We start from the raw sequence: 17,016 nt of genomic DNA on the forward strand, positions 1-17,016 counted from the left end.
CTCTGAAGAACATTCCACCCACACGCACATGCCCCTTCACTATTCCTGAAACCCTGGCTAATCCACCAAACCCAAACATCCCTGGACACTATGGACAATTTAACGTGAGCAATCCACCTAAACTGCACATCTTCAGACTGTGGGAGGAAACCACAACACCCAGTGGAAACCCACAAAGATACAGGGAGAACGTGCAGACTCGACACAGACAGTTGCCTGAGGCTGGAATTGAACCGGAGTCACTGGTGCTATGCGGCAGCAATGCTAACCACTGAGCCACCGTGACACCCCAGTACTGATCACCTGACAATTTCTTGTTAGACCTTTCTTATCCTACAAAAATAGAGAAGTGGGAACCTTGTTACAGTTAACATTTTCATAACCTGAGTAGGAAGTCTAAGACTATGATATTGAAGAGCCGATGTTGGACTGGGGTGTACAAAGTTAAAAATCACACAACACCAGGTTATACTCCAACATGTTTATTTGGATGCACTAGCTTTTGGAGCACTGCTCCTTCACAGTTACAATGTTGTTGAGGAGAATACTGAGATACAGGCTACTAGACTCGACGGGATTGAGGTTCACAAGGAGGAGGCTTATGCATTCTGGAAAGTGAGAAAATAGATAAATCCCCTGGATTGGCTGGGATTTATCCTAGGATTTTCTGGAAACCAGGGAGGAGATCGCAGAGCCTTTGACATTGATCTGTATGTTGTCATTGTCTACAGGAATAGTACCAGAACACAGGAGGATAGCAAATGTTGTCCCCTTATTCAAGAAGTGGAGTAGCGACAACCCTATTAATTATAAACCAGTGAGCCTTACTTTGGTTGTGGGTAAAGTGTTGGAACAGTTATAAAAGATAGGATTTATAATCATTTCGAAAGGAATCAGTTGATCAGGGATAGTCAACATGGTTTTGTGAAGGGTAGGTCATGCCTCACATCCTTATTGAGTACTTTGAAAAGGTGACTAAACAGGTGGAGAGGGTAAAGTGGCTGATGCTGTGTATATGGATTTCAGTAAGGCGTTTGATAATGTTTCGCATGGTAGGCTACTGCACAAAATACAGACGCATAGGATTGAGGTTGATTTAGTGGTTTGGATCAGAAATTGGCTAGCTGAAAGAAGACAGAGGATGGTGGTTGATGGGAAATGTTCATCCTGGAATTCAGTTACTAGTGGTGTACCGCAAGGATCTGTTTTGGGGCCACTGCTCTTTTTGTAATTTTTATAAATGGCCTAGATGAGGGCGTAGAAGGATGGGTTAGTAAAATTGCGGATAACACTAAGATTGGTGAAGTCATGGATAGTGCTGAAGGATGTTGCAGGTTACAGAGAGACACAGATAAGCTGCAGAGCTGGGCTGAGAGGTGGCAAATGGAGTTTAATGCAGAAAAGTGTGAGGTGATTCACTTTGAATGGAGCAACAGGAATGCAGTCTACTGGGCTGATGGTAAGATTCTTAGTAGTTTAGATGAGCAGAGGGATCTCAGTGTCCATGTACATAGATCCCTGTAAGTTGATAGGTTTGTTAAGAAGGCATACGGTGTGTTAGCTTTTATTGGTAGAGGGATTGAGTTTCGGAGCCATGAGGTCATGTCGCAGCTTGTCAAAACTCTGATGCAGCCACACTTGGAGTATTGCATATAGTTCTGGTCACCTCATATGGGAAGAATGTGGAAACTTTGGAAAGGGTTCAGAGGAGATTTACTCAGATGTTGCATGTTATAGAGGGAAGGTCTTATGAAGAAAGACTAAGGGACTTGAGGCTGTTTTCATTTGACAGAAGGAGATTGATAGGTAACTTAATTGAGACATATAAGATAATCATGAGGGTTAGATAGGGTGGATAGTGAGAGCCTTTTTCCTCTGATAATGAGGACTAGCATGAAGGAGCATAGCTTTAAATTTTTATAGGACTGATGTCAGAGGTAGTTTCTTTACTCAGACAGTAGTAAGAGCATGGAACGCCCTGCCTGCTACAGTAATGGACTCGCCAAATTTAAGGGCATTTAAATGGTCATTTGATAAACATATGGATGAAAATGGAATTAGTGTTGGTTAGATGGGCTTCAGATTAGATTCACAGGGTGGTGCAACATTAGGGGCCAAAGGGCCTGTACTGCACTGTAATGTTCTATGTTCTATGTGCTATGTTCTATGTACCTGATGAAGGAGTTGCGCTTCAAAGGCTAGAGCTTCCAAATAACCTTTTGGACTACAACATGGTGTTGTGTAATTTTTAATTAAAAATAAGACTAATAATTCTAGGTGTCAATTGTAAGTTTAAAAAATGTCAGGAGAGACCAGCTGAGTGGAATGTGTAGCTTGTCACACGTGGATGCTGCCAGTCTCCCAGATGACTACATATGCAGGAAGTGCTCCCAACTGCAGACGCTGGAGCTCTCGGTTTTAAAGCTGGAGCAGTGGTTGGAAACATTGTGGCACATCTATGAGCCTTAGAGTTACAAGATAAGAATGTTTAAGGATATGGTCACATTGCAGCTCAAGGGACTAGAGGAAAAGAGCGAATGGGTGACCATCAGACAGTTGAAAAATTACAGGCAGGTAATGAAGGAATCCGCTAACTGGTATTCCATTTTAGAAGGTGATGTTAGGATGCTGGTACCTCAGATGAATGCAGTCAGAGCCAAGCTTCTGGCACCACAAGTGGCTTGACTGTGTGGAGGCTGGGTGGGCAGGGCGGGAGGGGTTGGGCAAAGAAAGGAACAGCAACAGTGATATCTTTAGTCAGGAGAGCAAATAGGTATTTCTGCAGCTGAAGATGTGACTCCAGGGTGATGTTTTGCCCACCTGATTCTACGGTCAGGGCATCCTGAAAGAGGAGGCTAATGGGTTAGAGGTTGGTACCAATGACATGAACAAAATGGGCAATGAGATCTTCCATCATGAATTCAGGGAGCCAAGGTGGTATATTAAAAAGCAGGACCCCAATGGTTGTAATTTCTGGATTACTCCCAGTGCCACATTCTAGCAAGTATAGAAATATGAAAATAGGACAGAGTAATTGTGGCTCCAAAATTGATGCTAGCATGAAAGTTTTAGATTTGTAGATCACTTGGACCATTTTGGGGGAATATGGGACATGTACAAACAAGACAGTCTGCACCTGAAACATATTGGGACCAATATCCATGCATGTAGGTTTGCTAGTGCTGTTGGGATGAGTTTAAATTAGTCAGGCTGGGTGGGGGCAGAATGTTGATAAAATAGAGCTACATCATGCTCCAGCAAAAGAAGTAAGTCACAGTGAGTTCAGCTGTGTTGACTGTTGAGAGAGTAAGGCAAGGCTGGATGGTTTTTAATGCACAGTGTGTAACACTTAATACTGATGAGTTAGTAGCATGCTTGCCACATGGGTGTATGATATTGTTGCCATCACGGAAACATGGTTGAGGAAAGGGCTAGACTGGCAACTCAACATTCTGATGTATAGGATCTTAGGTGAGACGGAGGAGGCTGTAAAAATGGTAGTGATGTTGCATTATTAATTAAGGAGTCAAATACTGCAATAAGGACAGATGATAGAAGAAATTTACTGCAGATGCTGCAATCTGTACTGAAAACAACCAATGCTGGAGATCACGTGGGTCAGACAACATCTATGGATAGAGACCAAGCTAATGTTTCAAGTCTAGATGACTCTTCATCAGAGCTGAGATGATAATTTGGAAGAGTCCTCAAATGAAGCTTTGTAGATAGAAATTAGGAACCTTAAGGGGGCACCTACTTTACTGGGAGTATATTATAAGCCCCCAAAGAGACAACAGGAGCAAATCTGACTTCCAACAATCCAAAACTGTTTTTTGCAGTCTATCTTTTTCCTTGTCCAGAAGTAATTTGAACCATACATGTTTGGTTCCTATTGCCCAAACGTTTCCCCACTGCCACATTGAACACTTTTCCAGCTTCTTTTCTCTGAACCAGATCCAGCACTGCGCCATCCTTTTTTGGACCTTCTATGTATTGATACAAATCACTCACTGCATACATTTCAAGAATTGTGCCCCCTCTAAACCCTTAACACTATGACTGTCCCCATTTACGTCGAGGAATTTAAAATCCCCTAGTATAATTTCCCAATGATTATTCTGACACACTTCTGTGAACTGTCTATTTATTTGCTCATCTCCTGATGAAGGTCTTATGCCCGAAACATCGATTCTCCTGCTCCTCGGATGCTGCCTGATATGCTGTGCTTTTCCAGCACCACACTCTCGACTCTAATCTCCAGCATCTGCAGTCCTCACTTTCTCCTAGCAGATGGCATTTGACCTTGACAATGCGAGACGATGCACTTTGGAAGAAGAAACAAGATGAGGGAGCATTTAATGAATGGCAGAACACTGTGTAGCTCAGAGCAACAGAGGGATCTTGGAGTAATTATTGACAGATCCCTGAAGTCGGCAGAGTATGTGAATAAGATAGTTAAGCAGGCATATGGGATGCTTCCTTTCATCAGCTATGGTACAGAGTATAAGAGCAAGAAGGTAATGTTGGAGTTGTACTGATAATTGGTCAGGCCACGACTGGAGTAATGTGTGCGGTTCTGGCCATCTCACTACAGGAAGGATGTGATAGCCCTAGAGGGGATGCAGAGGAGGTTCACCAAGATGTCAACTGGGGTGAGCTATATGTAGAGACTGGATTATCTTGGATTGTTTTCTTTTAGAGCAGAAAAAAACTGAAGCAGAACATGTTTAAAATATACAAGATTGAGGGACAAGGTGAATATAGAATGGCTGTTTCCCTTGGGCTGAGAGGTCATTCACAAGAGGACATTGTTTTCGGCTAAGAGCTAGGAGATTTAGAGGGGATTTAGGGGGAAATCTTTTCACTCAGCAGGTTGGGGGAAATCTGGAATGCACTGCCTGGAAAGGTAGCGGAGGCTGGAAACCTTACAACCTTTAAAATATATTTGGATGAGCACTTGAGATAAAATATTCAAAGATATCAGACAAGTGCAGGAAACTGGGGTTAATACACTTTTACTGGTTGCTATATTGGTGCAGACTTGATGGACTAAAGGGCCTTTTCTGCACTATATGAATCTATGAAACTGTCTATGAATTTATTAATCTAAGGGCCAAATGGCTTTGGTTTATAGAGTAATTTGAAAGATCTTAGATGGGTATGAAGAACATAGCAAAATTATATTAGGAGAAGCTACTTACCAGTATGAATATATGTCACTGAGCCAGAAAGGATATCTGCCTGAGAAAAGTGGTCAATAATTTGGCTATCCTTCTGTACCGCTCCATGGAATGGTTGCCTTGCAATCATAAACATCAGCCTCTCATCATCGCTATCCAGGTCAGTAGCATAGAGATTTTCTGCTGTGATAGCGACTTCTGCCCCTTCAAGACAATACATCATGGGCTTCAGGCCAGGCTTCATCGTTGGAGGCTCATCATTCACTGGCAGTATCTGGAGTGAAAACACAGGGCATGACAAAGATTTGGCATTAAGTTAGTGATCTGTTGTGGGGTGCAAAATTAAAGTTGCCAGGGAGTCTGTCTTTCCAATACTGTTGAAAAGGTCTCTGAAAAATATCATTCAGGAAATAACTAATGCCTATGCAGCTAATATCTTAGCTTCAGTGTAAAATGAATGATAAGTTGACAGACTGCTTTACACCTTTTTAGTTTTTGTTCAACTCGACTTCAAGGTGATAAATTAAATTGCTTTATACAATTGCACAACATCATTATGAACCCCATTGATAACTTTTCAAAAATTTTACTGTGATCATTCTTTTCAACATTATAGTTCCTGCACTGTGGAACCACCAGTCAAATCAATTAGGCTGGGAGATCAGCTGACAATGGGATTATTAGAAAATGAGAATCTGAAGAAGAAGAGTTGTTGATTATTTTGTAATTATAGGGAAAAATGATTAAGAATAATTCTTATTAATGAGAGACATGCACCCTCTTTTTTTACGTGAACCATGGAAATTCCTAGTGTACTGTCATTGCATGTTATATAATCCTCTTTAGTAGAGTAGAGCTCTTTAACTTAGTATTTTAACAGGCATTTTAACAGGCAACTTAATATTTTAACTCAGCAGAGGGCACTGCAAGACCCACCAACTGAAGCCCTTTACATTCACAGCATTACACTCATAGCAGGTTATTCTTCTGGAATGAAAGAAAGGGAAGAATTAAGTGAGGTGAAAGCATTGTTAGTGCTGTTGCAGGTGTGTGAAAGATGCTGAGGTGTCCTGGGCAGGTGAGTAGGTAGTACTGAAGCCATCTAAGGGTTGTGTTGTGGGAAATGTGTGAAACAAGACCATGTGAGGCATGCTACTACAAGGAATAGTGAGTGGTAGAGCATGAGCCATGGTAGGAGGTAAGTGTGGGGCAATCTGGTGAAAAACCTTCCAAACTCCCTAACTTGCACTTAGCCAAAGGTTCTGCCTTACATCTCTTTGCTGACGAAGCTGCAGACTGTTAAATTGCCCCAGGAATTAATGATTATTCTCCTTGGAGCAGCAAAGGTTGAAGGTTAATTTAATAAAGGTGTTCAAAATCACTAAGGACCAGGGAGAAGATTAATTTCTCCTGGCAAGAAGGTCAAATGACTCAAATGACTCAAATTTCACAAACTTGGCCAAACAAAAAATCCAAAGAGAAGTGAGAAGAGTTTATTTTATATAGATAGTTCTCAAAATCTAGGAAGTGCTCTCAGTGGAAGATCTAGAAGCATGTGTGGAAACTGGAATAGAGTTAACATTTCGAGTCTAGTATGACTCTTCTTCAAAAACTTAAAATGTTACATGGGTTCAACAGTTTGATAGAGACTAATGAGATGACCAGACTCAATAACCAGACAATAACTCTCAAAAATACTGGAAATCTACAGGAAATACTGGTAACTAAGTGGAGAATACTGGATTGAAGGATTTGTTTCCCTGCTGTATGACTATGATTCCATAAGTCTATGACTCAGACATAGAGGTGATCGAAGCTGACATTTCAAAACTTGCAAAGGATTTACCAGCTATAGACACGAAACTTGAAAAAAGTGTATTAAGCATCAGGTATAATGAAGAATGTATCCAGAGAAGGCTGCCCAAAATATACGCTAATACACACCAATATTGCTATCCGTTCCAGTTATTGAACAGCAAAAATTTCTTACCGTCAACAATAAATTACTGGTTTTCAATGAAAACACACAATAACAAGCAATCATGGGCTGGAAATTCTTCACAGAATTCAGTCAGATTGTTGGGATATTACACAGTGTCACAAAAAGTACAAGAGCCAGTGATTTCAATCTCAGCGCAAGAAATGATCAAAACTCCAATTTTTTTAAAAAACCATTGTGGATACAAACATTGTTAGCTAGGCCAGTATTGCCCATCCCTGGTTGCATTCAATGAAGTATGGTGAGCTGACATTTTGAACTGCTGTAGTTTATGGAATGTAAATAAATTCAGTGCCTTTTTGAATAGAGCTCCAGGACCAAATGATACTGCAGAATGGGGATATATTTCCAAATCAAGATAGTGACAGCTTGGAGGGGAACCAGCAAGTGGTGGTACTCCCATGTATCTGCAGTGCTGATAGAAGGTAAATAAAAAACAAAGAATTGTGGATGCTGGAAATCAGAAACAAAAACAGAAATTGCTGGAAAAAACTCAGCAAGGTCTGGCAGCATCGTTGGAGAGAAATCAGAGTTAACATTTCAGGTCCAGTGACCCTTCTTCAGAACTGGTTAGGAAAAGGTCAGAAAATGTGCTAAAGGTGGGCTGGGGAAGATGGGAATGAGTAAACACTAGGTGGAGATGAAGACCAGAGAGAAGAGAAACACGATTGGGCAGACAAAGAAATGGGATAAAGGTCAGCCTGGGAGAATTGAATAGCTGCTAATGGTGATCATTAGTGGTTGACAATGGACTATTTGCAGTAGCAGTCCACGTGATGACATGGCCTGGTATGTAGGGGTGGGGGTAAGGATATGGGAGAAGGACAAGCCTTAAAATTGTTAAACTTAATGTTGAGTCCAGAAAGCTGCAGGGATCCCAAGCAGAAATGGGGTGCTGTTCTTCAAGCTTGTGCTGAGCTTTTCTGGAGCACTTCAGCAAACTTAAGATGCTGGCCTGAGAACACAGTGGTGTGTTGAAATGGCAGGCAACAGGAAGGTCAGGATCATTTTTGTGGACAGAGCATACGTTTCCTGCAAAGTAGTGCCCCAATCTTTGCATTGTCTCCCAATGTAGAGGAAACCATACTGTGAGTAGCGAATATAGTAGACGACATTGAGTGAAGCAGGTCAGGCAGCATCCAAGGAGCAGGAGAATCGACATTTCAGGCATAACCCCTTCATCAGGAATGCCCTGATGAAGGGTTTATGACTGAAACATTGATTCTCCTGCTCCACAGATACTGCCTGACCGGCTGTGCTTTCTCAGCACCATACTCTCAACTCTGGTCTCCAGCATCTGTGGTCTTCACTTTCTCTTACATTGAGGGAAGTGCGGTAAATTGTTGCTTCACGTGGAAGATGTGTCTGGGGCCTTAGATAGTGAGGAGGGAGGAAATAAATAGGCAGATATTGAATCTTCTGTGACTGCATGGAAATGGGGTCTGGAGAGATATTGGGAGTAGAGGAGTACATCAAGTGTCCCAGAAAAAACAATCTCTGCAGAAGACTGACAAGGGAGAGAAGGGGAATTTGGTTTTGGTAGTGGAATCCTGCTGGAGGTGGCAGAAGTTATAGCTAATGATCCATTGGATGTGGATGCTGGTGGGATGTTAGGTGAGGATGAGGGATGAGGATTGCTGTTGTGCGAGGGAAGAGAGGGAGGAAGGCTAATATGCAGGAGATGAGTCAGACCGACCTGAAGACCTTGTCAACCACAGTGAAGAATCCTCAGGTGAAGAAGGTGAACATTTTGGAGGTCTCCTTGTCAAAGTTATCATCATTGGAACAGATGCAACAGAGATGGAGGAACTGGAAGAATGAATAAAGTTTTTACAGGAAGCAGGGTGTGAGGATGCATAGCCAAGGTAACTGTGGGGAGTTGATAGGTTTGTAGTGGATATTAGTGGACAGCCTATCCATAAGATTGGAAAGCGAGATGTTGAGGAAGGGAAGAGCAGAATCAAAGATAGGCCAAGTGAACAGGAGCGCAGGGTGGAAATTGAAAGCGAAATTGATAAACTTTTCCAATTCCAGACGCGAGAGGAAGCAGCACCAACAATGTCATGGATTTACCTGAGAAAGGGTTATGTACTTGGGCCAGAGGAGGACTGGAGCAAGGAATGTTCCATGTGCCCCACAAAGAGACAAGCATAACCGGAGCACATGCAAGCACACATTTCCACCCCTTTGAGCTGATGTAAGTGGGACGATAATGGTGGATGAGCTTGGTTCAGACCTTCGTTCCAGGAGATAAGAAGAGATGAGTTCTGTGGGACAGAAGCTGGCAGTAACAATGGGTTTGCTTGAGCAGTCCTGTTTGTGGATTTTGGGAAAGGAATTGGAAGCAGATTTTCAGGGGTTATGTGATTATAAGCATGGAGGCAGTGGGAGGATTAGGGGCAAGGGCATAAGACGTGTCTTCACCAGATGAAATGAGATTGGTGACTGTTCTGGACATAAAAACTTGGTGTTCCGTCATGGGCCATGTTTTGGGGGAGATTGGAAAAGGCATCTGAGAGTTGACACTCAGCCTCCACAATGTAGAGGTCAGTGCACTGATAACAACAGTACCACCTTTTTCTGCTGGCTTGATTATAAAGTTAGGGTTAGATCTCGGAGCACGGGGTACAGTCAATTCAGAGGGAGGTAAGTCGGAATGGGTAAGCTGTGAGGAAGAGATTTTGAGGCGATCAGTGTCACGCCCACTGTTCTTGATGAACAGGTCAAGTGCAGATAAAAGGCCAGAGAGACTGGTTCAGATGGAGGGAGGGTGTTGGAGACAGATGAAAGGATTTGCTGTGCTAGGAAAAAGAAATGAGCACAGAGACAAAGGCAGCAGAAAAAGAGTTCAGGAGTTGCTGATCTTGATCTCTTGATCTCCACCAACTGCCTCCAAGCTCATCATCCCAAAGTGAGATTTTATTTATGTTCCACCTTCGCCTTACAATCCTCAAGTGAATGGGAGAAACTGAGAAAGGAGTTTGTAGAATCAAGACATTGTTGAAAGGGAAGAAATATTTAAATCTTGCACTATTGAGATACAGATCATTACTACTACTGACTAATGTATTAATGTCAGAGTTACTGATAGGAAGGAGACTGGGGCAGAACTTCCAACTTGGCCACAGAAATTGCAACCAAACATCACTTAGAGCAAAAAGTCATGAAGAAGAGGAGAGAAACAAGCATGTTTAAATTTCTGTTACTACAATAAGATGTGCAGGTGAGAATCAGCACCCCTCTCTTTTAAATACCCTCTCAGTCATAGATTCACGGAGATCTACAGCACAGAAAAAGGCCTTTCAACACATCACATCTGCATCGGTCAAAAACAGTCACCCAACTATTCTAATCCTAAATTTCAGCTCTTGGCACATAGTTTTGTATGTCTTGACATCATAAGTGCACATCCAAATACTTCTTAAAATATTACAATGATTTATGCCTCTGTCACCTTTACATAGGCAGTGGGTTTTGGATTCCTCCCACCTCCCGGGTGAAAGGTTTTTTTCCTCAAATCTCCAGTAAACCTTCAATCCATGTCCCCAGCCATTCATCGTTCCATCATTGGGAAACATTTCTTCCTGCCTATTCTATCTACACACCTCAATTTTATACAGTTCAATCACGATCCCTCTCAATCTCTTTTGTTCTAAGGAAAGCAACCCTAACCTGTCCAAACTTCCTTCTTAACTGAAACTCTGCAGCCCAGTGCCCAATCTCACTTCATAACTGAAACTTTCCAACCCAGTCAGTTACAACAAATAGTGTTAATTACTTTTTCGCAAATAGGTATCATAATTCATTTAAACCTACTTAAACAGATCAACAGATCTAGTACAGACAGGAAGTTAAAGGCAAATACAGTAACAGATCTTAAGAATCCTTTGGGTTGTGGGAATTAAAAGAACAGAGTACAACCGATTAGCTATTGTCCTCTTTCTTTGGAAATGGCAAAATTTGCTGATATTGTGTTCTCAGCAAACAGATTTTTCCAAGTTGCTTTTTTTATTGGTGTGGATCTCGATGACAGAGATTGACATAGAAAGAGAGGGTGATAAAAGCTTTCAGTATCCTTGCTGCTGTAAGTTCACATTACTGTCTCTCTCCCTTGTTGTTCAAAGGCTGCTGCTGAAGGCTATTCTTTTCTTGATTCCGGTATGCACCATTGTTTCAATTCAAGTTGGTTAGTTGTTGGCATCTTCTCATCTTTCAAATTTTGCAGTTTTGTGCCTCACTGAGTCCCGGTGCCCATTGATTAAAATGGTAATTCTGCATGATATTCTTGATGGGATGCCTGGCCTTGCCAAGTAATCACATCAGCCATTTTAGAGCAGGAGGATCCTTTATAAATTATTATTAATGCATGAAAGTTTTGGCTATTAAAGTCAAATTATGAAAGTTGCAGATAGTCCATTTTCACGACATCACAATGTAATAACAACAGTTACAGAACACAAGAGTTATGAGAAATACAGCCTGGAGTGAGATGTTGGAAAACTGATCGTAGCAAAAACAATGCAATTAATATGACAGAGAGTTGAAACAGACCAAGGGAGAATCAGAAGACATAAGAATACATTGATATCATTTGAACAAGAAACCAAGAGAAATGTGGAATTATTCCACAAAAGAAGAGGAACAGGAGTATACCAAAACCGCCTAGGAGAGAAACCTCCTAAGCGAGGTACAGAATATGAGAAGAAATTGGACAAATTAGGTCTGTTTTCTCAGGAAGTTAGAAGGTTGAGGTGTGACCTGATTGAAGTGTTAAAGTTATTAGCAGGAAAAGACAGGATAGATAATGATAAACAACTTCCACTGGTTGCAGATTCTAGAACACGGAGGCATAGTCTAAAAATTAGGATGAGGCCAAAGGTTCAGGAAGGATGGTAGGAAGCACTTTTACACACAAAGGGTGGTAGAGATCTTGAACTCTCTGTGATGATATGTGCCTTGAAGAGGGATTTGTTTCTCTTGAAGAGGGAACGCTGTTAATCTGATGCTAAGGTGTCTACTCCATGGAAGGCAGAGTAAAGAGCTTTGGATTTTTGTTTTAAAGTAGGCAAACGAAGCATGAGTGGGTGGAGTCAGGCTCACATAGACTCAAGGTTTAGTTTTGCTCTCATTGGTTGAAATTGGAGTTTTGGAGATGAACATAAAACATGAAAAATTTCAGCACAGTACAGGCACTTCGGCCCTCGATGTTACGTCAACGTGTGAAACCAATCTGAAGCCCATCTAACCTACTTCATTTTCTTCCATATTACTATTCAATTACCATTTAAATGCCCTTAGAGTTGACAAGTCTACTACTGTTGCAGGGAGTGCGGTCCACGCCCCTACTACTCTCTGAGTAAAGAAACTACCTCTGACATTTGTCCTCTATCTATTACCCCTCAATCTAAAACTACACCCACTTTAGCCATTGCCATGCGAGGATAAAGGATCTCAATGCCTAGCCTATCTAACCCTCCGATTATCTTATATGTCTCAATTAAGTCACTTCTCAACCTCCTTCTCTCTAATGAAAACAGCCTCAAGTCCCTCAGCCTTTCCTCATAAGACCTTCCCTCTATATCAGGCAACATCCCAGTAAATCTCCTCTGAACCCTTTCCAAAGCTTCCACATCCTTCCTATAATATGGTGACCAGAACTGCATGCAGTACTCCAAGCGTGGCCACATCAGAGTTTTGTACAGCTGCAGCATAACCTCATGGTTCCAAAAATCAATCCCTCAATGAATAAAAGTAACTGTATGCCTTCATAAGAACCCTATCAACCTGGGTGGCAACTTTCAGGGATCTATGCACATGAACATCTACACTACCAAGAATCTTACCATCAGCCCAGTACTCTGTTATTCCTGTTGCTCCTTCCAAAGTGAATCACCTCACACTTTTCACATTAAACTGTATTTTCCACCTCTCAGCCCAACTCTGCAGCTTATTTATGTCCCTCTGTAACCTATAACAACCTTCTGCACTATCCACAACTCCACCGACCATAGTGTCATCTGCAAATTTACGAATGCATCCTTCTATGCTGTCATCCAGGTCATTTATAAAAATGACAAACAGCAGTGGACCCAAAACAGATCCTTGCAGTATACCACGAGTAATTGGATTAACATTTTCCATCAACTACTGTCTTTTTTCAGCTAGTCAGTTTCTGATCCAAATCACTAAATCATCCTCAATCCAATGCCTCCATAATTTGTGCAATAGCCTACTATGAAGAACCTGATCAGCCTTACTGAAATTCATATATTGAAAACCACTTTACCCTCATCCACCTATTCGGTTACTACCTCAAAGAACTCAATAAGGTTTGTGAGGCATAACCTATCCTTCATAAAGCCATGTTGATTATCCCTAATCAACTTATTCCTTTCAAGATGATTATAAATCCTATTTCTTATAACCTTTTCCAACACTTTACCCACAACCAAAGTAAGGCTCACTGCTCTATAATTACCAGGGTTGTCTCTACTCCCCTTCTTGAACAAAGGGACAACATTTGAACATAAAACATAGAACAATACAACGCAGAACAGGCCCTTTGGCCCTTGATGTTGCGCCGACCTGTGAACTATTCTCAGCTCGTACACCTACATTGTCCCCTACATTGACACATCCATGTGCTTATCTAAGGATTGTTTAAATCTCCCTAATGTAGCCGAGTTGACTAAATTAGCAGGTAGGGCATTCCATGCCCTTACCACTCTCTGTGTCTTAAATCTATCACCCCTCAATTTGTAGTTATGCCCCCTTGTACGCGCGGACGTCATCGTCCTGGGAAAAAGGCTTTCACTGTCTTCCCTATCTAATCCTCTGATCATCTTGTATGTCTCTATCAAATCCCCTCTTCGCTTTTTTCTTGCCAAAGAGAACAGGTTCAAGTCTCTCAGCCTTTCCTCATAAGACCTTGCCTCTAGACCAGGTAACAGCCAGGTAAATCTCCTCTGCACCTTTTCCAATGCTTCCTGAAATATGGTGACCAGAACTGTACACAATATTCCAAGCGTGGCTGCACCAGCGTTTTTTATAGTTGCAGCATAATATTGCGGCTCCGGAATTCAATCCCTCTACGAATCAAACCTAACACACTGTATGCCTTCTTAACAGCACTATCCACCTGGGTGGAAACTTTCAGGGATCTATGTACATGGACTCCAAGATCCCTCTGCACATCCACACTACCAAGAATCTTTCCATTGACACATTACTCTGCCTTCCTGCTATTCTTCACAAAGTGTATCACCTCATGTTCAGTTGCTTTGAACTCCATTTGCCACCTCTCAGCCCAATTCTGCAGTTTATCCAAGTCCCTCTGCAATCTATAATATTCTTCTAAACTGTCCACTACTCCACCAACTTTAGTGTTATCTGCAAATTTACTAATCCACCCACCTATGCCTGCATTTAAGTCATTTATAAAAATGACAAACAGCAGTGGTCCCAAAACAGATCTTTGTGGCACACCACTAGTAACCTTACCTCAGGCTGAATATTTTCCATCCACCATCACTCACTGCCTTCTTTCAGAAAGCCAGTTTCTAATCCAAACTGCTAAATCACCCTCAATTTCATGTCTCTGCATTTTCTCCAACAGCCTACCATATGGAACCTTATCAAAGGCTTTACTGAAGTCCACTTATACCACATCAACTGCCCTACCCTCATCTACATGCTTAGTCACCTTCTCAGAAAACTCAATGAGGTTTGTGCGACATGATCTTCCCTCCTCCACGATTTGCTATCCTCCTGTCTTCTTGCACCATTCCTGCAAACAATAATGACAAAGATCAAAGCCAAAGGCTCAGCAATCTCCTCCCTGACTTCCCAGAAAATCCTAGGATAAATCCCATCCAGCCCAGGGGACTTATCTATTTTTACACTTTCCAGGATTGTTAACACCTCCGCCTTGTGAACCTCCATCCAGTCCAGTCTAGTAGCCTCTACCTCAGTATTCTCCTCGCCAACATTGTCTTATTCTAGTGTGACTACTAATGAAAATATTTATTTAGCGCTTCACCCATCTCGTCTGACTCCCTGCAGAACTTCCCACTACTATCCTTGATTAGCCCTAATCTTACTCTAACCATTTTTTTATTCCGGACAAATCTGTAGAAAGCCTTAGGGTTTCCCTTGAGCCTATCCACCAATGACTTCTCATGTCTCTTCCTGGCTCTTTTTAATTCTTTCTACAGGTCTTTCTTAGCTAACCTGTAACTCTCAAACGCCCGAACTGAGCCTTCACCTCTCATCCTGACATAAGCCTTCTTCTTCCTTTTGACAAGAGATTCAACTTCCTTAGTAAACCACAGCTCTCTCTCTGCTGCTAGATTTATTCTTTTGTCTGTTCCTTCTTTTACACTGAAGATAGCTTGTGCAGGAAATCCATTTTGCTAAATTTTTCTTTGCTAAGAGTGTGTTTATAGGATGCTTCTATATTGGAGCAGTTGATAACTTAGATTACTTACAGTGTGGAAACAGGCCTTTCGGGCCAGCAAGTCCACACCGACCCTCCGAAGAGCAACCCACCCAGACCCATTCCCCTACATTTACCCCTTCACCTAACACTACGGGCAATTTAGCATGGTCAATTCAACTAACCTGCAGTGGTTTAAAAGTATTATATTTTATGAAGTATTTCAACAGAGTTAAAATGAACTAATTCTCCTTTTTTGTTTGTATTTTAACTATTGTGTAGCATTGAAAAGTGTTTTGCTTAATGTCCAGTAGTCTGACCAAACAAATCACATCTGGAACACAGTACCTTGTGCTGGTCTTTAAATAAGATCAAATTTAGGGTCAAGGCTATCTCCATGCTATGTTTTGGTCTAGTACATTACACGCTCACTGGCAAATGGCAGTTGAGGTGAAACTGGTTATTAATTTTTAATCTGTGATAGATAAATTTTTGTTCATCAAAGGTATTAAGGGACATGATCAAAGGAAGGTAAATGGGAAGTAGGCCCCAGATGAGCCATGATCTTACTGAATCGTGAAAAAGGCTTGAGGGGCTGAATAGCCTACTCCTGTTCCCTTGTTCAAAGACATGAGACTACAACCCCAAATCAGTTCAAGGAGATTTGTCAACACACCAAAAAGATTAACACAGCAAATTCTAGATGTTATGGGGAAGATGTTCATAAGGAGATTGAAGGGAGAAGTACAGCAATGGGACATCAGCTGAAGGTCTAAGGAGGATGACGTACAATGATTTAATGATGAAGTCAGTGTCACATAATTATGTGGACTGATCTAGAAGATGATGTATGCTCTTTCCAGATTCTAAGAGAACGTGTGCATTAATAATGCTGTAAATAAAGAGTTTTAGGGAAAGCAACTTAGACTCAAAACTGAAAAGCCCTGGACAGGATAAAACATAATTGAATTCCATTTGCCTCTCCTTATGCTGATTTGAGAAGAACAAAAATAGCTTCCTGCAGGCTACAGATTTCTCAGGAAGATATTATTTTCATCATTGTAAATATTTTACTCATGCCCCTACATGCGTATCTAAATCATTGATATCAAACATGAATAGCAAATGACCTAACACTAGGCCCTGCAGTAAACAACCTTCCTGTCCCAAAAACATCAGCTGACCATTGTTCTTAGCTTCTTCCAATCTAGCTGGTCACTTCACATTTACAGATCTTTTGTTGATTGTCACTTTTAATGCCGCATCTTAAAACTTGTGTCAGGGTTTGCCAATTGCTGGTAATGGTAAAAACAAGGACTGCAGATGCTGGAAACCAGAGTCTAGATTAGAGTGGTGCTGGAAAAGCAGCTGCCTGACCTGCTGTGCTTTTCCAGCACCACTCT

At 41.5% G+C, this 17,016-nt stretch overlaps 1 protein-coding gene across 2 annotated transcripts in view; it reads right to left on the minus strand.

Moving 5' to 3' along the window:
- frem1a (Fras1 related extracellular matrix 1a) overlaps nt 1-17,016 on the minus strand; it is a 410,320-nt gene that overhangs the window by 166,651 nt on the left and 226,653 nt on the right. For both annotated transcript variants that reach the window (XM_087996893.1, XM_043714338.2), the window contains exon 16: nt 5,202-5,454. In XM_087996893.1, the coding sequence (XP_087853019.1) occupies nt 5,202-5,454 (253 nt within the window). The remainder of the gene's footprint in view (nt 1-5,201; nt 5,455-17,016) is intronic.

Source organism: Chiloscyllium plagiosum, unplaced genomic scaffold, assembly GCF_037043375.1.
Source record: "Chiloscyllium plagiosum isolate Xiang-an unplaced genomic scaffold, Cpla_swu_hap1 HiC_scaffold_2, whole genome shotgun sequence".
NCBI lineage: Eukaryota > Metazoa > Chordata > Chondrichthyes > Orectolobiformes > Hemiscylliidae > Chiloscyllium > Chiloscyllium plagiosum.